Genomic DNA, 24,236 nt, shown 5'->3' with positions numbered 1-24,236 from the left:
GGTTTACTGTCCAGAGGTCAGCACCAACACTAGTACTGGATCAAACCCTACAGGTTTACTGTCCAGAGGTCAGCACCAACACTAGTACTGGATCAAACCCTACAGGTTTACTGTCCAGAGGTCAGCACCAACACTAGTACTGGATCAAACCCTACAGGTTTACTGTCCAGAGGTCAGCACCAACACTAGTACTGGATCAGACCCTACAGGTTTACTGTCCAGAGGTCAGCACCAACACTAGTACTGGATCGAACCCTACAGGTTTACTGTCCAGAGGTCAGCACCAACACTAGTACTGGATCAAACCCTACAGGTTTACTGTCCAGAGGTCAGCACCAACACTAGTACTGGATCAAACCCTACAGGTTTACTGTCCAGAGGTCAGCACCAACACTAGTACTGGATCAAACCCTACAGGTTTACTGTCCAGAGGTCAGCACCAACACTAGTACTGGATCAAACCCTACAGGTTTACTGTCCAGAGGTCAGCACCAACACTAGTACTGGATCAAACCCTACAGGTTTACTGTCCAGAGGTCAGCACCAACACTAGTACTGGATCAAACCCTACAGGTTTACTGTCCAGAGGTCAGCACCAACACTAGTACTGGATCAAACCCTACAGGTTTACTGTCCAGAGGTCAGCACCAACACTAGTACTGGATCAAACCCTACAGGTTTACTGTCCAGAGGTCAGCACCAACACTAGTACTGGATCAAACCCTACAGGTTTACTGTCCAGAGGTCAGCACCAACACTAGTACTGGATCGAACCCTACAGGTTTACTGTCCAGAGGTCAGCACCAACACTAGTACTGGATCAAACCCTACAGGTTTACTGTCCAGAGGTCAGCACCAACACTAGTACTGGATCAAACCCTACAGGTTTACTGTCCAGAGGTCAGCACCAACACTAGTACTGGATCAAACCCTACAGGTTTACTGTCCAGAGGTCAGCACCAACACTAGTACTGGATCAAACCCTACAGGTTTACTGTCCAGAGGTCAGCACCAACACTAGTACTGGATCAAACCCTACAGGTTTACTGTCCAGAGGTCAGCACCAACACTAGTACTGGATCAAACCCTACAGGTTTACTGTCCAGAGGTCAGCACCAACACTAGTACTGGATCAAACCCTACAGGTTTACTGTCCAGAGGTCAGCACCAACACTAGTACTGGATCAAACCCTACAGGTTTACTGTCCAGAGGTCAGCACCAACACTAGTACTGGATCAAACCCTACAGGTTTACTGTCCAGAGGTCAGCACCAACACTAGTACTAGATCAGACCCTACAGGTTTACTGTCCAGAGGTCAGCACCAACACTAGTACTGGATCAAACCCTACAGGTTTACTGTCCAGATGTCAGCACCAACACTAGTACTGGATCAGACCCTACAGGTTCACTGTCCAGAGGTCAGCACCAATACTAGTACTTGATCAGACTGCATACATTAATAATTACTATCCAGAGATTAGCACCAACATCTGATCTCAGAGGTTTACTTTCCAGAGATCAGCACCAAAATTAGCACATGATCCTAACTTACAGGTATACATCCTGTTTTACACTAGTACATGTCCTTGATATCATGATCATGACCTGTACATGCCCCCACAGTTAGTTATGTGTTCTGATCAGGTAATTATAACAGCAATTAACCACACTAGTATTTTACTCTATCAAAATGATCAGTGTTCATGTCTACATTAAGATTAATTTTAACATATTCAACATGTAGGCAAATGTTTCTTAATTATTTATATAACTAATGGTGCTTATTTATTGTCTTTGATCCCAATATAACCCTGATAACTGAAACCAAGGACAAATAATTGTGTTTACTAGTATTTAGTAAGGACATAAATGTTATGTTCTGATGTACTACACTATAATGACTTTGTATTGATAAAGTTCCAAGGTATTTCCATCCAATAGTACCCGGTATGTGTATGTGGGCATTTCATTCTATATATAGCACTAAACATTAGGGAGTGTCTACCGAGTAGTCTTGAACCAGGTGGTGGCGGTGGAGTGACTGGGTTCTCCCAGTATTGTTACCTAGCTATAAGACCTGTATATAATATAGTCCTCTTCTTGACTTCAGCCTGCAGGAATTGAGTATTCATATTTAGCTAGAAAACGATATGGCAGGTAGGTCTTGCATACTGGTATAATATTGATTTCAGATATTTTAAAACAATGCAGTAATTTATATATATTTTCCAGGAAATACTTGATGACTTTTTTTTTTTTAAATCAAATTCAAAATGAATGGATGATTCATATACAGAGTTGAACAATGCTTTGTACAACATATACCAAAAATCTAGCAGGCTTTTGTATTATAAAGTATGGTTTAATTTTGAAAATGACCTGTTTGTTTACTTGTGTATAGTAATAATACAATGTTAACCTTTGAATAACTTAAAAAATGGTCCCAAAAGCATTTTTTTTTTATTTGTTTACTTTCAAAGTATTTTTCACATTACAGTAACATATACATTTCATTATACATAATGAATTCCACTTTCACACATACTTTCATACTAATTAATATTGCTCTTTTTGTAAGTGGTATTTTATTTTATTGTAATGTTATATTAGAAAGGAAGGAAAATCAGAAAAGAGTAACAAGAAAACAAAGAAATAGAGGAAATAAAGATAGGTAAATGGACAGAAAGAAATTAAGACAGACGGAAAGATAGACAGACAAGAGGAAAAGTACCAGTATTAAACAAACCAATTTAAAGGATAGAAGTCTGGTAATATATAGGTGTCAGTAGCTAAGTAATTAAGATAATACATTGAATGTTAATTAAATTTTGTCTCTTTTTTTTTCAAATAAATTAAAATTAGATCACACATATAAACAATCGGCAAAATGTATGTCTAGGAAATATCAATAAGCCTTTTCCATTTTTCCCACTCATTCTGGAAGTTAATGAGATATATTTTGACTTTATTATTTGCAATATATTTTTGAATACTGTAATGTTCTTTAATTTAACTTTTAATTCCTTGTATAGATAAAGGCACTTTAAGACATCTTGCCTTATATATATATATATATATATACTGTTTTATTATTAAAATAATACTATTGTCACTTTTATTAAGTCCATTATAGTTATAAAAACCAAAAAGAAATGTTTGTTTATTATAATCAAATGGAATAATCAATGCATCTAATAAGAACTCAAAATTTTGTAAAAGATTTTGTACTTTGTCACATTCCCATAATACATGCTCTATTGTCTCTATTTCTAGTTTACACAGTTCACAGTAAGGGCTATCTACTATTCCTGCCTTAAACAAATATGCATTAGTTGTCAAAATGTGCTGATTAATTCTGTACTGGAACCACTGTAATTGTTTTTTTAATCCTTTGCTTTATATGAATTAAAATCCAAATTAGGACAAAAAATCTACTGTTCAATACTACCTGGTAATTATTTTCTACAACTATTCCAGTACAAATCTTTGAAACTGTCAGAAATTTAGAAATGTCCATTGCTGCTGGGATTTTTTTTCAACTTTATTATATTTAATATAAATGCATCACATCCCACTGGTTTTCTCTTGAAAGAGAAATTTCAAAATAGTCAAAATACCTCTGTCCTCTCACTGAGTACACCAAGTCACCATGCTGTTATGTCATATAGTAATTAGTTTTATATCTACCTACATTTGTATATATAACTGCCCAGGTGCTGACTGATGGTGACACCAGCTAGTTTTGTACATTTGCAAGCACCATTAGTGAATAGTAGGTCAATTAATTAACTTTATTATAAATATTAAGAAGTTTGCTGAACCATATCAAGTTCAAATATCTCATGTCCAGATTTCCACAACTTTAAATCTGTTCACTGCAGGGGTCCCTGGCTGGCCCAACCAGCTGGACAAAAGATCTAGCTGAGTCCACTATTAAACAATTACTCTTGGTGATCTACTAAATGCATTTAAACGTTTAAATAAGATATGCCATGTTTTGCATTTAACCAAATAATGGCAGAGATTTAAAATATAATACCATTACAATAATAATCCTTCCAGACTCTAATCAGCTGTGTTCAAGGAACAACTGCAGAATGCCTGTACGTTTATTATAATTTATAAACCTTTACATGTACTTTGGAACTGTTTGAAATGTTGTTAGAGAGTAATCAAAAGCTGGTCAAAGATCAATTACATCTAATGTAACATTTGACCTGTATAATCTCAGGACTCAGGACAAGAAGCTGAAAACGTGTAATACAAGGACAAGGAAAATATGAATGGATTTATACCCTTGAATAATTTTAATACACAGATAGTATATAAATCACAAGCTCTTGTTAAAAAAAATATATAGTACTTTTACCAGGGATGTGCAGTCCACTAAGTAAAAGGGTTATTTGGCTTTAGATCTTTTTAAGGTATTTGGTATTTAAGACAACATCTGATATCCATTACAGAATGTGTTTTAGAACTGCACTGTGTGTTGGACCTAACTTTTTCAATCTTTAATTTCACATAAAAACAAATAAGGAACGAGATGTCAGTTATTTCGGACTGTTTATGGCAGCTTAAATTAAATTAAAAGTATTCAACAATTTTACACAAAGTATTTAGTATGTGTTTATACGTTCTTTATATGTATATACTCACCGTTTCCACCACCAAGACCTTATCTTCTGCACATCATGACATATATAGAAGGGCATAGAGATATCTCCAATGAGAATTTAAAGTATCATGTATATATATATATGTTAAAAGCTTGAATCTTAGCTTATAGGTGAATATTATTTTCACTGGATTTTAGAATACAAAGTTAACATCGATAGCTTATCAATGTGTAGGCATGTATAATCTTATTTTGTTGATGGTCAGTTTTCTGTTTGGTTGGTGTACTGACAGTACACAGGTTTCTTGTAAAAAAAAACTGCAATTATTCCCCCAATTATTCCAAGTGACCTCATCGAGATCATTAATTTATTCCTGCAGTAAAGCTGTAATATTTTTAATAAATGTTACCTGTGTAAGAACTATTAAATTGTGAATTAAGACGATGACTCACCAACAATCTAACTACAAAATATTCGAAACGTCGTGTAAACAGAATAAGGCTGCGATAGCAACCTGTTGAAAATAATCTGAACTAAAAATGTATCAATGTTTAGGATTTGTTATTTCAGAATCGAAGGGGGAAAAAGCATAATACAAAGAACTTTCCTTGCTAAGTCGTGCAAAACATAAATAAAAAAATACCTTTTTGTTGTTGCTTTTCCTTCAAATGAAATTATGAATAAGCTCTCCCATTCCTTCGAACTCTCCCTAGACCTCACATTCACAAATGCAAACACCGACAAGGAACGAACACAGAGTCAGCAATGCGTCTCTACCGACATAAAATTAGTTTCGTATTTTTGTGCATTGAGTAATCAGATAATTTCAGCTACCATCTATGATTTTTTGGTATCTGAAATATGTGGATTAGGATATTTTATAAATATGAACATATAAAACGTAATTCTTTTACATAAGTAAATGTTTCATCTCTATCTGTGTACGAAATTCTCATAATTTGATAAATTTATACTTGGCGCCATATGACGTCACTCAATCGATGTAAACATGTAAAATGGCAGGACTGTCACGTTTTACTCAGAAGCACAGTAAACGACATCGGAGACTGTGTCACAGTCACATTCAGATCCACAGCGTGGTGTCAGACAGTGGTATGTGTCTTAACACCTAACTTCACCATATCCAATTATTCAAACGCGTTTTAATTATTGAAATACAAGCATCCCAATATTTTTTTACTGTACTGTACTGGTCCAGTAAGTTGAGTAACAATTTTGTTTATAAATAGATTTAAAACTTCCTTGTAGTTTCCAAATACCTGTTTCATGGAAATTACGCGAGATTTTAAAATGGACTAATGTCTTTGTATACGCAGTCAGTGATATCGATAGTTAGCTATTGATAAAACAGTATATTACGTTTTTGTTATCCACAAGATGACATAATGTATTCACCAAAGGATATTGTATATACGGCCCATTGTATACAAGACTCGTGAATATGAATGGTGAGTTAAATATGAAACGACGCACTTGTTTTTATTTGTCTAATCAGATCATGAACAGTGAGTATACTTTATATATATATCTATATATATATAGTATACTCACAGTTCAGTGGTCAATCTACAACTTATATTCATGGGTCCTTTTCAACTGTATTGTTTAAAACAATGGGTCCGCTAATGTTAAATTTCAGTATTTCCAGAAATTCTATTAATCCCATCAAAATTCTGTGAGTCAAAAGGACTCGGGACACGTGTGTATAGATTTATCACTGCTCTGCACTCACTATATAGCTATATGTCTTTGGGGAATGAAACTTAATTTGTTTGTGATTTAAAGGGACTTTTGTACAATTTACTTGGGATCTCCACATCATCAAGTTTATTTATTTGATGCAGTTTAATGAGATATAAATGGAATCATTCTTTCTCAAATACATATAACAACAGGTACAGTATTACACTTTATCAAATTATGAATATTAATCAATGTATTCTCCTACCTAAGATTTTAAATGCATACATGTATGTATATATATACAGAATATAAAATTGAAAAAAGAGAGGGAGATGATGAAGAAAACGATCAGATTGGTGGAACAATTTATAGCTAATTGGCAAACCTTCCAACTTACAGGGGATTTTTTCCCAAAAAACTTCCTGGTAACCCAACAGTAAAGGGTTCCATTTGGCTATATGTGTATATAGATCAGTCATGTGAAGACTCTGTATCATTAAGATACATGTATATTTCTGACATAAAAATAATAAATACTGCAAATATAAAGAGTTGACCATCACAATTATTTTCAAACATTCAAGACTTGAAAATGTTATTGATGATCAACTTATAGACTCTATTTGCCTTCTTTGAATCTTTTGATATGATATACATTAATATAAACTCTAGCTCAGTGTCCTGGTAACAACATGTGGTTAGAAAAGAAAACAGCTGGAGGAAAACACTACCAGTTATTTAATTACCACTCTGGTATATATATATTGCCACTCTATAATAACCCTACCAAATTCAAATTGCATTCATAAAAGCTGTGAATGCCATTGCCATCGTGGTGACTTCAATATTATTATGATGTCATAGCTGTAATGTTAGATAAGATGTCAGACCTGCTCCCTTGAAGATGGCTGCATCATTCATTACGCAAACATAAACTCAATACACTTCTTTGAGCTGCCGCTTTTTTTTTTATGAGATAAAAATATATTTGAAAATCTTATATAAGTATTTAACAGCTAGTTGGCATTCATAGTAAATATAAATGCCAAATGGAGCATAATCAACATTCAACATAAAGCACTCTAGATCTAAGCACACTTCAGGTTTGTCACCTTTCATTTGGCATTCATATAAATGTAAAAGTTCTGAAATCAGTTCAATACTGAAAAGGATGGTACAGATCTGATGTACCTGTACATTATACAATCACATATACAGCAAATGACTTAATGTCCCTGAGTAATATGTAAACCAATCAGCAGACCTATACTAGCACATGAGATTTTCTTCAATCTGTTTATAAACTGGTAAGAAATCATGTTAAAAATAAAATGATATCAGGCTATGACCTTTTATGCATGATTGATTATCAATACCTAGGTATTCAGAATTTCATTTGTATATCAAAGTTTTACTGACACTCAATTTAATTGCAAACAATGTACGTTTGTATGTACATTGTGTATAAAGTAAAACTTGGATTTCACAGTTATCCAAACTGGTGAATCTCGTTGAAGATATTTGAGAGTAATCTTTCCAAAGTGGCTAACATGGTTAGTTTCCATCCCTGATGTGTTTTAATAATTACGATTTCACACTTTTTAAAAATATGTTACAGATCGTGAATCAGAGTCCGAAGACTTCTTTGACAGTCTGTATGGCAGTGACTGTGATGATATCTCTGATAGGTCTTCTCAGGATGTCAACCGGTCTAACTCCATCTCGCCCGTCCCACCTGACAGCACCACTCTTATCAAGAAATCGTCAGTGCAACCTCTTTCAGATTTAGCAGCTCGAGTCACGGGGGCACATTTTCCTTGTAAATTTCTGGAAAATCATGACCCTCCCTTAGATGAAACTATGATTAAAAAGGTATTTATCAAACTTGTCTTTTATTTTTATTGTTGAATGTCAAAGGAAAAAGTAATAAGAAAGTTTTATTTCTGTACCATAATGACTTGTACATGCATGTTCTTAATATGTTTTAATTTTACCTGTTTTTGAAAATACTGGAATATTTCAAAAACACTATCCTCTGGAATGAGGCACCATTTTCAGAAATTAACCTCTTTCTTGCGACAGTATATTGTGATAATATGTATCACAATAATTTCCTCTGTACTGTAATATCCTCACCACTCCTGGTGTTACGCTCACTTACTCTTTCTGCACCCCTGGAATATGTCATGACAAAATGGAAGCTCAGTGTGCACCATCTTGTGAATGATACAAATAGTATATTCTGATCCTTTGACATACACCAAAAGAGAAGCATGGCAGAATAACGGTAAAACTGACTGGCTTTGAAGTCAGGTAATTGTTGAACCTCTGTAATCTAAACGTTAAAGGACAGGTTTCTGCCTTGCAATTGGTCAGTTTTTTTTACCTGATACCAATTCAACCAAATAGCTATCTTCATGCCTTCAACTTTGCGATGACAAATACCAGGAGTGCAGAGAGTGTAAGTGAGCATAACCCCTGGACTATGGAAGATTGCGATGAATATTGACATCCCTAGTACCCTCCACAGGTTCAGAATAGCATAGACCTGCACTACTCTACATGAAAATCATATTGTATTAGGCAGCTAATGTGGAACAACCTGAAGAAACAGGGATTTTATTTTCAATTCTCTATCCTCTAAATCTAATTAGGAGACATTTTGATTTGGTTTAGTAATGTTTAATGTCCTATCAACAGCTATGGTCATTTAAGGACGTCCTCCCCTGTGTGCGAGATGCATGTGTGTGTGTTTTGGGAGGTAGTAAAGAAGTGAAATACATCCGCTGCACCAGTTACAACTAGAGTTTGGACTAAAATCTTGTCTGTTTTAATATCTTTCCACAACTTTTACGATTCCATGTCTCTCTTGACTATTTTATTCGTTTACACTGTGTTACCCTTATTGCATTGATGGTCCAAAATATGTCATATCTTAACTATAATATATTTAATTATTGCCATATGTACATGTATAACAATAATTTCATTAGAGTACTTTTTATGATGAAGCTTATAGTGAGCATCACATTGTAATTCCTGTCCAGGTTGCCTTTTGGGCATTTCCCCAGAGTGAGAATCGTGTGAAGATCTATGCCAAATTAACGCATTACAAAGAGGACGATTGGAGGGATGGAGAAACACTGATAGAAGAAAACCGAGTCATGGAAATTACACAAGTTGGTGAGTCGGTGATCACCTCCGTTGAATGGCAATGTAGTCCCCCACTACCCTTGACTATGTAGTAAAGTGATTAGATTTTGTAATTTCTCAGCTATTTGTCAAACCTTTGACACAGTATTGGGTTGAGGTCACTGGAAATTTCCTGTGGACAAGTCAGTAGCAGCTGTTACTGTTTATAACATTGTTTACTGTAAAGCAGAAATTCATGCCCAATTTATTTGTGGAACTATTTTTACGTTTAACTACTACATTCATACATATGTTATTGGTGTGTTTTGAGGATTTATTTTGCTTTAAAATCCCTTGTGTTTTGGTTGCAACAGCTTGAATTTTGTCTTTAACCACCGCTTGATGTTAACCATCCTTTGAGCAATCTGTTCTTAAATGGCAAATTCAACACTGATCATTTTCAATCATGCTGAAAATATAGTCTTTCATGTACAACAGAGATCAAAATAATGTACGAGGTTTTATTTTGCTGTTTACTTCTATAACCATATTAAGAAACTGTTTTTTTTCTCAAATTTCTAGGATTTATGATGTCAGCCATTTTATCCAAGCCTGTGTTTTTGACGTCCGAAACATGTGACTCCACTACCATTACAACCAAATCAAAGATGGAGGATGCCAAGGTGTCACTGTCGTTTGAGAAGTACAGGGTGACCTCTGCGACCTGTAGTCTCTGTCCTCAGGTCATCTGGTGTCGTCACATTGTTGCTGTGATAATCTACAGGATACGCAATGCTGACAAAGTACGGAAAAGGAAAAACAAGTTTTCTATAAGCCAAACAACATATCATTTTTGGCAACAACTTTTACGAGCGCCCTGTGGTATTATTTCCAGAGTGCTGTACATATCAATCCAAATGGCTTGTATCTATATGTGCGCCCCCTGTTGTTGTTTTCATATCACTGTCCATGCCCCTGTAACAGTTATAGCTATATGAGCGCCCCCTGGTGTTGTTGTTTTCATATCACTGTCCATGCCCCTGTAACAGTTATAGCTATATGAGCTCCCCCTGGTGTTGTTGTTTTCATATCACTGTCCATGCCCCTGTAACAGTTTTATCTATATGGCGCCCCCTGGTTTTGTTGTTTCCAGATTGCTGTACATGCCCCTGTAACAGAGGTCCTCTGCACCCTCAACAGAAATCAGATACAGAAGCTGCTACAGTATGCCATCAGTGAGGACCCAGGCGGGGTGACCTGTCGTATCTTTAAACATATGGGTAGGTCAAAAGGTCACGCACTTCCTTATCGTCCATCTTCATTTATTTACTTCAATTTTTAATATTAATACAGAATTCATGTGTTCTTGTATCACATTAATAAAAAGTATTTTCAATTTGATTCCATAATCTGATTTACTTATATTACAGTAAAACTTGGTTATCCAGCACTAGAATTTGTTAAGGACCAGGGTATCTCTCCCAACTCCAGTAGAAAATTTGGCCTCTACCTACAAAATTTGTAAATGCTAATACGAAGTAACATGATCATTTTCCCTGATGCCATTAGTTTGAAACAGAAAATATTCTTCTCGGACCACCTTATGAAAGGTTTACACATTGTAGATATATGAACTGTAAGTAAAGTATAAATGATGTGTTCTAATCTGTGAAGCTAATATACATATATATATATCCTTGTGAATCAGTAAAAGCTACCAGGCTTCTTTAACCATTTCACCCCTATGTAACTTTAGTAAACTCTTCTTTACATTTGTCTGGATGAGTCCATTATGATCTGCAGTGGTAAAAGGGTAAAATTTATTTGTACAAGTATGAATCTGGTAGAACAATCAACCAAAGGTAAAGCCCACTATTACTTCATGTCCTTCAACATTGACTCTCTTACCCCAAAAATCTAAAGATATTTTAAATTTGGTTTAAGAGTTACACATGCATGTTAACAACTGTTCTAACTTTTCACATGGTTTAATATCAATGTATTATTTCTTAGATATGATCAGAGACTCTAGATCAGAGCTCAACAAAACACAAGGAGCACCTGATCCGACATTTGGCATCTGTTCAGATCAGAAGTCTATAATTGATTTGTCCCTAGCACAGCTCAACCAGGACTTCAGGGATGATGTACAAAGAGTCAGGTATATTATGTATTTATCTTTATAAAGGGTATGATGTACATAGAATCAGGTATATTATGTATTTATCTATACAAAGGGTATGATGTACAGAGAGTCAGGTATATTATGTATTTATCTATACAAAGGGTATGATGTACAGAGTCGGGTATATTATGTATTTATCTATATAAAGGGTATGATGTACAGAGAGTCGGGTATATTATGTATTTATCTTTATAAATGGTATGGTGTACAGCGAGTCGGGTATATTATGTATTTATCTATATAAAGGGTATGATGTACAGAGAGTCGGGTATATTATGTATTTATCTATATAAAGGGTATGATGTACAGAGAGTCGGGTATATTATGTATTTATCTATATAAAGGGTATGATGTACAGAGAGTCGGGTATATTATGTATTTATCTATATAAAGGGTATGATGTACAGAGAGTCGGGTATATTATGTATTTATCTATATAAAGGGTATGATGTACAGAGAGTCGGGTATATTATGTATTTATCTATATAAAGGGTATGATGTACAGAGAGTCAGGTATATTATGTATTTATCTATACAAAGGGTATGATGTACAGAGAGTCAGGTATATTATGTATTTATCTATATAAAGGGTATGATGTACAGAGAGTCCGGTATATTATGTATTTATCTATATAAAGGGTATGATGTACAGAGAGTCGGGTATATTATGTATTCATCTATATAAAGGGTATGATGTACAGAGAGTCGGGTATATTATGTATTTATCTATATAAAGGGTATGATGTACAGAGAGTCGGGTATATTATGTATTTATCTATATAAAGGGTATGATGTACAGAGAGTCGGGTATATTATGTATTTATCTATATAAAGGGTATGATGTACAGAGAGTCGGGTATATTATGTATTTATCTATATAAAGGGTATGATGTACAGAGAGTCAGGTATATTATGTATTTATCTATATAAAGGGTATGATGTACAGAGAGTCAGGTATATTATGTATTTATCTATATAAAGGGTATGATGTACAGAGAGTCAGGTATATTATGTATTTATCTATATAAAGGGTATGATGTACAGAGAGTCAGGTATATTATGTATTTATCTATATAAAGGGTATGATGTACAGAGAGTCAGGTATATTATGTATTTATCTTTATAAAGGGTATGATGTACAGAGAGTCAGGTATATTATGTATTTATCTTTATAAAGGGTATGATGTACAGAGAGTCAGGTATATTATGTATTTATCTTTATAAAGGGTATGATGTACAGAGAGTTGGGTATATTATAATAATAATAATAATAATAATAATAATAGACTTTATTTAAATTCGATAACACATTGAGTCAATGACTCGTCTCACATGTGGTCGACATAAAATGTACAATATTTACAACAATGTTATGTATTATGTATTATGTATTTATCTATATATGGGACATGTTTAACCTCGACAAGCTAATGTGAGTGAAATTGTTTCTTGTTCAGACTAAGCAGCAACAGGTACCCTGACACATGTAACTTTGACGAGAAAGCCAAATCAGAGATCTATCGCTGTTACATCCAGAAAGTGGCGGAGTTGATTGGGAGTGATGAGGTGGACTCGGCAGGGAGAGTTCTCATCAATTTGGCCAACAGCACACTAAATGGTAAAGTCATAGCATTATCTTGATCTAAGACTCTTAAGACACAATTTGGAATAATGCACACTCGTGATACTGCTCAGGTACTTTTTTGTGAAGGTGGAAAAAATCTTGAAATTAAAAAAAAAAATCTGCAGGTGGGGAAGGGGGAATGTCAAGCTGGACTGAAAGCATCAACCAGATGGATCACCTATGAAAGTAAACTAGATAATTACACTCACCCACATGATTAATCATGTAAGGAAGATATCATTTTATCAATATTGTCTATAAAACCTAAAGATCACATGAATTTATTACAAGAATTCTGAATGAGCAACATTGATGTCATCAATGTATACTACAGCCGAATTCATAATTACCAACTTGTTAAATTGAATTGTTTTCAAATTGTTACTTTAAGTTGTTCTGTTCACCTTCATCATCAATGTCTATGATGTAGTTTCTATCATATATATCTTCAATACTTAGTTTTTTATGGTCCAAATAACTCCAACATACCTATATCTTCTTAAACAATTATAATCAAAGAAAACTATATTTATTTTCACAGAAATCAACACACAGAGACATTCAATGTGTGTGAATCGGCTGTTTCATGACTTAGAGCGACTCTTCACCTGTTTCATCGCCACTTTCAAAGGGCAGATCAGGGAAGACCTAGTCCAAGCTGCCATTGATATCAATGGGTTAGTAAAGCCAATATATTATTCATTTATTGTATCAGATAAAACTTTCTTCCCAATGACATTAGACCATTTTCTGTCATGTGTAGGAAGGACTTTTACTGACAGGTGAGACAAGTAAAATTGTCTTACCCTTGGTAATAGGTGCACACTAATGCCAAAGAGATATGCGTAGAAGTTGGTGTTGAAATTCAGTAGCAACCATGTGATTTGTGTTGCATGATTATTTAGCTATTGCGCCTCGACAAAGGGTTGGATTGCCTTAAAAATATGGTAATTTCTACTGTCCACACTGTACTGTTGTGTATCATTATTTCTTCTGCTGATATATATGTCATGTATATAAATTGATATGAACAAAATTTGATTTTACACTGTATAGTGATAAAACATGCATGAAAATATATAAGCATTAATAAATGTTGTGATATAGTGTTCTAATCCCAACATAATACATACCACCATATATATCCTGTGGACGTCTGCTTCAATACGTCATAAGTGTGCAGATACAACTTCATTTTGTTGTAGTATCACCAGAAACATGGACCATTCGGAGGTGTTTATAACAGCTTCTGAGTGGTCGGATTTAGATTCGATCCCACTGGAGAACTACATGTCAGCTACTTGCATGAGTTACCATGACGACGATTCTGAGGGAATTTTGGGAGCTTCACGACAGAAGCCTTTCTACCAGGCCTTGTGTGCTAGTCTGATACCTGATGCTCCTGATTCACTGGATGATCTGCTGTGTGGGAAACAGAAACCACTTACCACGTAAGTATGTTACACAGTCTGTATTAAGAGACCACTCGGGAAGGCACCAAAGTGGTCTCTCAACAGAGGTGGTCACTTATATTTCTTATAAAGTGTTGATTTATAATAACCTGCATTGTGGGGATAAAAAAAATGGTGGTCCCCTAAGACAGAGGATTGCATAATAGGGATGGTCTTTTGAGCAGATGTAACTGTAATAGTTACGAATCTTACCAATATAAGAGGAGGCTAGTTACGAATCTTACCAATATAAGGGGAGGCTAGTTACGAATCTTACCAATATAAGGGAAGGCTAGTTACGAATCTTACCAATATAAGGGAAGGCTAGTTACGAACCTTACCACTATAAAGGGAGGCTAGTTACGAATCTTACCAATATAAGTGGAGGCATACCCATCACAACACAGCTCAGGTGTTACCAACTGGTGATGCCTGAGCTGTGTTGTGATTGGAACCCCTCCCCTTATATTTATATACCCAATACCCATTACCCAGCATACCCTTTGGTATCCACACTCAGGCCGAAGTGCCCAACTCATTGACTCGCCTATAACTCATACAATGTTGGCTCTACTACTTTGAGTCTATCCTTGTAACAGTATTATCTTATAACTGCCGGAGATGCGACTTCTCCTGGCCTCCTTGCAGATTTGTAGTTAGAGGAAGGGTTTAGGTACACAACCCTATCTTTCTGTATTTCAGATCTTATGAAGAAAAGCTACCTGTCATGTTATTGAGGTTTGAAGCCTTGATGCACTTCGGGACAAAGAAACAGGACAAAAAGCTCTACAATTTAGGAGTGGTCATCTTGAGAAAGCTGCTGAACTTGTCCAGAAAGGTAAATATGTGTGTTTAGTACTTAACATAGTGCAAAATCAGCAGTATGATAGAGGTTAAGATAAACATTGTTGATTTTTTTTTTGTCATGCTTACAGCTTTATTTTGATTTCAAAAGAGTCTATAGTTAGAGTATACACATATAAAGATAAGATCAGTTTGATGATTTCAAACTCCGACAGTCTGTAAGTTTACATGTGACACTTGTTTCCCTTGTGCAGTATATAGGAAGGGCCTGCTTATAAGTAAAGGGTTCCCAGGTTCATCATTGTCGATTTTTGATCAGATATTTTGATTAAAATGTTTAACAAGACCAAGTCTTCTATATAAAAAGCACAATATGGCTATGTGAAATAGGTTTGTATTTCCTATGATGCCTTATGTTCAAGGATGATTCTAGTTTAGTAGTATACTGCCGCATGTGTGTTAAAAACTTGACATCAAAACGTAGTAGATGATGCATGCACCGATGATCTTTATTAGTTATTTAGATTTTGAAGCACATAGCATTTTTTTCTGTACATTGTGTTTTCGTTTCAGTACTCTGTCATTGGATGTAACAAGGTCCTAGAGAGTTCCAGTGAAGGTATCTATGTTAACCATTCAACTTCTTACTCTTTCATTGGTCAAATTACTTCTTAACAGTTTTTAGGAGATTTTTCTTCTTCTTCGGTAAGGGGGAGGAGGGGAATAATAGGGGTTGTTTAAGTTGGTACATGATGATAAATGTACCAGGAGTCATGCATGATTGATGGTTTGTCAGATGAGGTGACAGATTATAATTATACAGCACAGTTAAGGTTAATGTCATACCATGCCCAAACCTGTTACTTTGAACTAAAAACTGCAATTTCCGACCGAGATTCAAACCCTTGACCTCATAACACAATGCGGTCACTCTAACCACCAGAGCTACCTGATCAGCGTAAGATTCCTGGCCAAGTCTCATTACAGTTATATGCAAAAGGAAATTAAAGGGAAGTTAGCTGTATACATGAAAAACTACACTGGAATTCTCGAGTGTTTTGCCTGCAGTTGGACAGGCATTCTTGAATAACTCCTGGTCATGTTGAATAAACTTATGTTGAAATGCAATCTGTATAAACATTGAGAAACATTGCTTGACTGTAATCACATATGCTTGAATGTCATCTAAAAACCTCTTAAATAGCCATTATATTTTATTGGTTTGAAATATTTACAGTCTATACAAAAGTTTTGGATCAAATAACCAATGAAAGACATTCAGTTTCAATATTTTCATCATAAATATTTTATTTGATACTTAAATCTTCATTCCAGATGAATTTCAAATACAGATTTTAAGAGGAATTGTGTAACTGTACTCTTTTTGTCTCTATGACAAATTAATTCATGGAGAAATGTCAAAGGAGACAAAACCCTAAAATTATTTTGCACTGCAAGGGTTTTCAGCATACCAAGGGAGATAACTAATAATTTTGAAACTATTTTGACACGACAAGAAATCTTTCTGATGCAAATATAATTCTATTGGGGTGATAGAATTAAGTATTTATTTACAAAACAGAAAAATCAAACTTTGATGAACTAAAATTTTAAAACAGGTTATTGATACAAACAAAAATATACCAGTCTGAATGATTTTTCATGTAAATTTGATGCTGATTTACTAACTACCCGGTACTGTTGATTTCAGCCTCATCCTCAGAAAGCGATGAGTCAGAAAATGAGACTGTTTCCAATAGAGCCTCAACAAAACGGATACGCAAACAGAAAACAAGACCAAGAAAGAAACCGTGCTCTGTACCTCGTCTGGAAACTACTGAGGTTGATATGGAGGGCATGTCAAAGGTCAGATTCTATTTTAAAAATCAAATTGTGTTGAAAGTCAGGTACTTGTAGATTACAAGCAGATGTAAGGTTATTATGCTGTATAGCAGGAAACTTTCGCACTGTGAAATATTCACCATTCACCAGTAAAATGCATATTTGCCCAGTATTGATTTGTTAAATTTATTGATGCTGTTTAATTTACTAATATGAATGTGATGTACTTGATTATGAAAGGCCAAAAAAGACAAATGTTGAAGCCTGCATAAAATTCCTTCTACAGTACTGAAAATATTCTACTTAATTATGAAGGGAAAACATTGAAGTCTGCAAAAATTCCTGGTACAGTACTGAAAATAATGAAGGGCAAAAAAAGGCAAATGTTAAAACCTGTAAAATGTTCCTGGTACAGGTTAATGTAAACCAGTTCAAATAAAGTTCAAAGATGAAAAAAATCTGAATATAGGTGACGACATTATATATCTAATAGAACCACTTTTTGGACTATATGTTCCTGGGTATTACAAAACTTCTTAACTCTGAGCATGTCTTAATTTACATAGTCTTCCTAATTCTCAAATGTTCTAAGTTAGATTTTCTGCAATTCACCCTCTATTTCAAGTCAAGAGGTGATTCCTGTACATACCTGTTACGTTGATACATTTTTACTATTGAATAAACATTTGATGACATAAAGCAATTAAAGATAATATGATTTTGAAAATGGAGAATATTATTAAAGTTCAAAAGTTTGTGATGCCTGCTGAGCCAGGTAGGTTCTAAGATCAGCTGATTTTGTGTATGTCTAACAAGGTTAACTGTCCATCATTGGTTTTGCAGTCAGTCTTTCTCAACATTTTTTTAATGAACCTTCATCAGAGTTGGTAGCCATCGTAAGAAGAGTGGCTATTTGAATTGCCCTTCATCAGTTGTATGTGGCCAATCTGTCTGTCTGTCCTTAAACCTTTCTTGTTATCGCTGTTACCAGAAAGTATTGGAGGGATCTTTCTCAAATTTAAAATGTATTTCCCCTTTATAAACTGTTCTGATAACCAAAATGGCCGACAGACTGCCATCTTGCATTTTGACAGTTACGATTTGTTATCACCAATTCTTCCATTAGCACATGTTTCAGCACATGACAGTGATAACACTAATTTCCACAAAGTTGTTTATTATTTTGTAGGCCCAGATTTCCTATGGTTTACTGTTTGTCTGCTACACATTGTACCAAATAGAAGACCTGGTCAGTCTTGGGCTAGAAGGAATTCCGGTCATCTTGGATGCTACATTTCGTGCCATGGAGCTCGGCAGATTCAGAGCAATGGCCCCACAGGACATTATTTCAGCCCAAGATTACAGTTGGCTTGTTTTCCTTGACAAGAAGATTCAAGAGTCGTATTTGAAGCTTGCTGACAAAAACAGTGCCATACATACATTACAGGAACAGGCCATTCAAAAGTATACCTCAGCTCTCCAGGAACATCAGGCCAGCTTCTATGGTGACAATTATGCTGTGGGTTTGCTCAGCCTCTTTTTGAAAGACTCACTGATAAGTGACAAGGCTGCTCAGATGTTATCATTAGAGGGTGCCTCTCTCAGCATCTGTCCACTGAAGAACCTGACTATACCAAATTGCCGTTATGGTAAGTGTGAATCATTTCATACCTGTTCCATCAGGAACCTGAACATACCGGAAAACCCTTTTGGTTAGTGTATTCTGTTAAATACATGACATGTCTAGATTAAACCAGAAAACCCTTTTGGTAAGTGTGTTCTGTTCTGTAAGATATCTGTCAACTCAGGATTTTACCAGAAAACCATTTTGGTAAGTTCATCCTTATGAATACCTGTCATCTCAAGATTATGCCAGAAACCCCTTTTGGTAAGTGTGTCCTGTTATATACCTGTAACCGCAAGATAAAATATGTACCAGAAAACTCTTTAAGTACCCTAAATGTGAAGAATTTTCCTTTTCTACTCAGGAACTGTAAAACCCCACAGCGTAATTAAGTGTATTATTAAACTATAACTATCTCCTCCAGAATCTGTTTGTAAAACTGTTTTTAAACCCCTTCATTGAGCTATCACAGAGTGAAGCAAGTTGTAACCCTTTCGTCTATACATTTTGCAGACAACAGTAATACTGAGAATGTGAAGAGCAGGTGGACGATGGTCATCAAGAGAATTTTCTCCGGCTTTTCTGACAACAATGTTAACAACGACACAGTCATATCAAAGGTAGGCTCCATGCTAACACATCGTGAACTACTTGGTGTGGCTGACATCTGTAGTTAAATGGATTTACTGTACTCTGTACATGTTCACAACCCATAGTTGGCAAGATAACAACAAAAATCATGAATTAACTGTAATGCAATGTGAAATATGATGAGTTATATATATAATTATCCAAAACTATTTTCAAGTCTAAAAGTTGTACATACTATGGGTTGGTATTTTATAAATCGACTTTAACCCTTTCACCCCTATGTAACTTAAGTAGACTCTACCATGCATTGATCTGGAGGAGTCCATTTTGGTCTACAGTGTTGAAAGGGTTAATGTTTCTTGTGTCATATGTATATTGGGAATGTTTGTTGTTTCACAATTTTAAAATTCCAACATTGAATTATCAGAACTACAGGGATTGTTTTGTTTCAGTTCCTGACCTACACAGAAAGTATAGATGACCTTGACTATGCCGTTTTAGTCTACCATGTACTGAAGGACTACCAGAAGGAGTTTACCTTACTTGAGCAGAGAATCTCTTGTATGAAATTTCTACTGAGATTAATCAAGCTTTGCAACAACTCTGTTTTCACAGGGTCAAAGGTCATGCTTTCTACCTCAGTTGTAGAGGTAGGACTGCAAATTCAGTTTCAGTTTCTTGGCTTGATTCTTCCCAACTGGCAGGAATTATGTCTCTTCTTCAGCACGGAACAGCTTACTAAGATCATAAAGGTAATTAAAGATCATTCAAGTCATACATGTCATTATCACATACCAAGGTCATACAGGTCATCAAGCTCATACAGGTCATTATAATATACCATTGTCATTCAGGTCATTAAAGTATACTGTGGTCATACAGGTTGTTATGGTATACCAAGATCATACAGGTCATTATAGCACACCAAGGTCATTATAGCACACCAATGTCATACAAGTCATTATAGCACACCAAGGTCATTATAGCACACCAATGTCATACAAGTCATTATAGCACATCAATATCATTATAGCACAGCAATTTCATTAACGCACACCAAGGTCATACAGGACATTATATCACACCAAGGTCATTATAGCACACCAATGTCATACAAGTCATTATAGCACACAAAGGTCATTATAGCACACCAAGGTCATAGAGTACAATACACTAAGTAAGTATCACAGTCAGTATAGCACACTGAGGTCATACACAATGTTTTGTTGGATTCGGTTGGAGTATGGACATGCCTCCATGTAGAATGGTTGTGTGCCTGCCTCAGGTGGTATGTTAATGTATTTGCCTCCTTGCAGTAGTGCAGATCTGATGCCACATTTGAGTGCAACTTCACTGAAATAACATGCTGAAGGCACCCAGTAAAGTACTCAACCTAGTCATATTATAATGAACAACTGATAAACCAGTGTGGGGACAGAACTTTAATATGTTCTGTCCCACATATCTGGCCTGGGGACAGAAGCCACTGCCTTCCTAACATGGGCGTACAGTTTGCAGTACAGCTGAAAGTAAGGGGTGCCAAAGGAGGCATTACAAAGTATAAATATATACTTCAAACATTTTACAACAATTATGAGACAAGTTATATCAACTTATCTTAATCACACTTGTTGGTGTATAAGGGGTCTTAATGTAGGAGGAAACCAGAGTTCTCAGAGAGAACCCATGTGGTCTGGCAGGTGACCCCAATCCTTTTCTGATTGGGGAATTGAACCCAGGTCATCGTTTTGGAAGGGGAATGCGCTATGCGCCACCTGACCACACTAAGTATAAAACAAAGATCGAGAATAGAAGTACAAGAAAAGAAAGTATTGGAAAAGATCAGTTTCTAACTCAATATATTTTATATCAGTACATATTGCATACCTGATGCATGCTGCCGGGTTACCAGAAATATGATTTTCATATTTTTTGCTTTGTTTGAAGGTTATGGCAGACTATATGAAGAGCGTTGGCAATTTGCCAAGGGAGACATCTGACATGTTACTGAGGTATTTTGAGGCTCCCTTCAAACATGATGAGGAGTGCAGTGAATTCCTGAAATTTTTCCATGTTGGGGTACTAAGACATGAGGCACTTCAAAAGGTCATCTTCAACAACAAAAACTACACCCCTACAGCTCTCTTACTTCTTGCCAAAATCGAACATGACGAAATGGAATCTTTCACTTTACCTTTTGGGGATATATTTTCTGAAAATGTCTTCCTTCTGATACAACAGGCTTTTAAAAGGCTCCGAGAGTTAAATGAAAACTCTGGCGAAGATTTAGAGACACCATTCTCAGTAGACCTACGAGTCCATCTTCTGTGGTTTTTTGAAAAAATTGCAGATTGTGACAAATGTGGTAACTATGGTAACGATATAGTAACAGGCTCACAATTTTCTACAGTCATGGATGACATAGCAACCACTATCAGAAATGACTCCCAGTTGCTTGTTTCTTTCTTCAATGAAATGAAAAAGTCAGAGCCCCTGTTAAAACGTGCAAAACAAGTTCTTGGAGAGCACCTGATCGGAAGCTATCGGAGGCGTTTCCAGACACGCCTGCGGACTTGTGGCAGATCTTCATATGAATACGTGCTACAGGAAATGAAGGAGGCGCGGAATCACTGCATACAATATGTTGACAAGGGAAGTGCTGTGTTCAAAAGTGATGTGACCGACAATATCAGACGACTTCATCGGGGAAAAAAGAGGTTTTTGCGGCTGATGGATGAAAAATACCAAGAACTACGGCAGGATTTCTAGCAGGAATTTATCAGAAAGTATGAAAGAGATCACAATGACTGCATTGGAATAGTACAGAGCTGGCATTGTATATATTGTAGGAATGCATGAATAAGCGCTCACCAGGCTTTCAAAATGTTTTCTTTTATGTGAACAATTTTTATGTGTCATTAATCTTTTTAAAACATCAACAAAATGACGCCACTAAAAAGTTTTCAAGGAATTATGCACTCCAACACTGTTAAATCCAGTGAATATTTTGTGCAGCAAAACAGGTTTAAATATTTGTCAGCCTATATATTAATACATTAGGATATTTTATAAAGCTTATTTTTTCAATTGAAAATATTTTGGATAAAAAAAAATGCAGATTTACTAGTCAATACTGTCCGACTATGTGGACGCTGGTGATACTAACTTGTACTGTTTACAAATATGTTGAAGTTGCATGTTTATACTTTATGAGTGCTGTGATTGACACTAAAAAGTGCATAAATAATGTTAATGAGATGTTTTGCCATAAGAGGGTTTATTTGTTGATTTTGTTGTTGCTAGTAGTTATGGAATGTCAGATATTTATATATTATTAACCCCTGTACAATAGAAAACTAATAACCGGTGATTAGATTGTTATGAAAGTACAGTACATATGCGAGAATGATTGAATTGATGGTATAGACAAGTTTCTATGATACACATCTATTTATTACATGTGTACACTTGTAATATATATAGATACATTTATCGACTGTTTAAATACGTCGATTGTCAGAGAAATCAATGACATGTATAGCCTCATATTGGACCAAACACTTTACCAAGCTTTACTTTACTTTGCCAATCATAGGAACTCGCTTAACTCGAATACTCAGATAACTCGAAGTTTCCCAACTTCCAGTCGACTTCGAGATAACGAGGTTCGACTGTATATAATTAACATATAGATATTAATTTAATAAGTTTTTAAGAAAGTTTTATAATTTTTCAATATTTTATGAAACGCAATAATGAATATAGAGATAGGTGTACAGTGTAACATGTGATATCTGTGTAACAGTGGTTGATTTTTGTGGAATTGACACACCAACAAAACACTAACGAATATAGAGTTATGTGTACAGTGTAACATGTGATATTTGTGTAACAGTGGTTGATTTTTGTGGAATTGACACACCAACAAAACACTAACGAGAGTTCTTCTGATTTATTGTGCCCCGTCGCCCAAAGAACATAGGAAATGAAACACTCTGCAATTATTAAAGCATTTAACAGCATTTTGTTCTGTGTCAAGGTCCTAAATCACAGAAAAGGATTAATTGCAGACAAAATGAATCACACGCGTTATGATTATTTGTCTGCAATCCTGTGCCGTGTTATAGGACAATAACACGGAACAGAATGCTGTTTTTAGCCTATATTTACATTTTTAAGTTTTTTTAATTTTCATCTCAATTTTCTGTTCTATCTCAATTATAGTTCGTTCACAAAAATGTCGATACTATTTCCATAATTTAATCAATCAATATTTTCAATTCACATTTTATAATAGTCTTGCATAAAACGGTGAATAATATTAAATCATAATGATTTTTTTGCTTATCTGCTTGCTAGCTAGTGTGGAGGGGAATAGTGACCTTAAGCTTGTAGTTAGCCGAACCCGTGGATATACCACTACGCCTGTGTTATGGTCTCATAACACGGAACTGGCCTTGGAAGTGTTATATAGTGGCAGTGCAGAGCAAATGTAAATATATACTGATAATAATTACATTTTATACAGACTACGCTCATTACACACAATATACAACATGTCATCTTATGACCCGTAAAGAGTTTAACTATTAAACTTAAAAGAGTTCCATTACATTTAGATTTACATTAGACTTACATGTACTTTATATGTATCGCAAAGA

The 24,236-nt window shown here is 35.2% G+C and overlaps 2 protein-coding genes across 3 annotated transcripts in view; one reads left to right on the top strand and one right to left on the bottom strand.

Annotated features, from left to right (window-relative positions):
- LOC110466605 (afadin- and alpha-actinin-binding protein B-like) overlaps nt 1-5,368 on the bottom strand; it is a 51,105-nt gene extending 45,737 nt beyond the window's left edge. The window contains exon 1 of the mRNA XM_021523194.1: nt 5,262-5,368. The gene's annotated coding sequence lies outside the window, so the exon portion shown is untranslated. The remainder of the gene's footprint in view (nt 1-5,261) is intronic.
- A 260-nt stretch (nt 5,369-5,628) lies between these two features.
- On the top strand, nt 5,629-23,249 carry LOC110466602. Of its 2 annotated transcripts, none has more exons than XM_021523188.1 (16): nt 5,629-5,731; nt 7,941-8,194; nt 9,370-9,505; nt 10,037-10,257; nt 10,608-10,734; nt 11,468-11,615; nt 13,097-13,257; nt 13,805-13,940; nt 14,469-14,714; nt 15,417-15,552; nt 16,092-16,137; nt 17,230-17,384; nt 18,550-19,009; nt 19,498-19,604; nt 20,028-20,327; nt 21,523-23,249. In XM_021523188.1, the coding sequence occupies exons 1-16, from the start codon at nt 5,635-5,637 to the stop codon at nt 22,342-22,344; spliced, it is 3,552 nt and encodes a 1,183-aa protein (XP_021378863.1). In that variant the 5' UTR covers nt 5,629-5,634; the 3' UTR covers nt 22,345-23,249. The 2 variants fall into 2 exon arrangements, with proteins under 2 accessions (XP_021378863.1, XP_021378864.1); XM_021523189.1 differs by lacking the exon at nt 5,629-5,731 and adding an exon at nt 5,880-6,087.
- The last annotated feature ends 987 nt before the right edge of the window (nt 23,250-24,236 follow it).

Source organism: Mizuhopecten yessoensis, unplaced genomic scaffold (genome assembly GCF_002113885.1).
Source record: "Mizuhopecten yessoensis strain PY_sf001 unplaced genomic scaffold, ASM211388v2 scaffold11139, whole genome shotgun sequence".
NCBI lineage: Eukaryota > Metazoa > Mollusca > Bivalvia > Pectinida > Pectinidae > Mizuhopecten > Mizuhopecten yessoensis.
This window is presented reverse-complemented; position numbering and strand designations above follow the sequence as displayed.

Excerpts from the sequence above, each read along its gene's own strand:
- LOC110466602 (XM_021523188.1), top strand. The coding sequence starts at position 5,635 with ATGGCAGGACTGTCACGTTTTACTCAGAAGCACAGTAAACGACATCGG. Across the intron at positions 11,616-13,096 it reads GATGATGTACAAAGAGTCAG|ACTAAGCAGCAACAGGTACC; the intron begins GTATATTATGTA and ends TTTCTTGTTCAG. Across the intron at positions 13,258-13,804 it reads GGCCAACAGCACACTAAATG|AAATCAACACACAGAGACAT; the intron begins GTAAAGTCATAG and ends TTATTTTCACAG.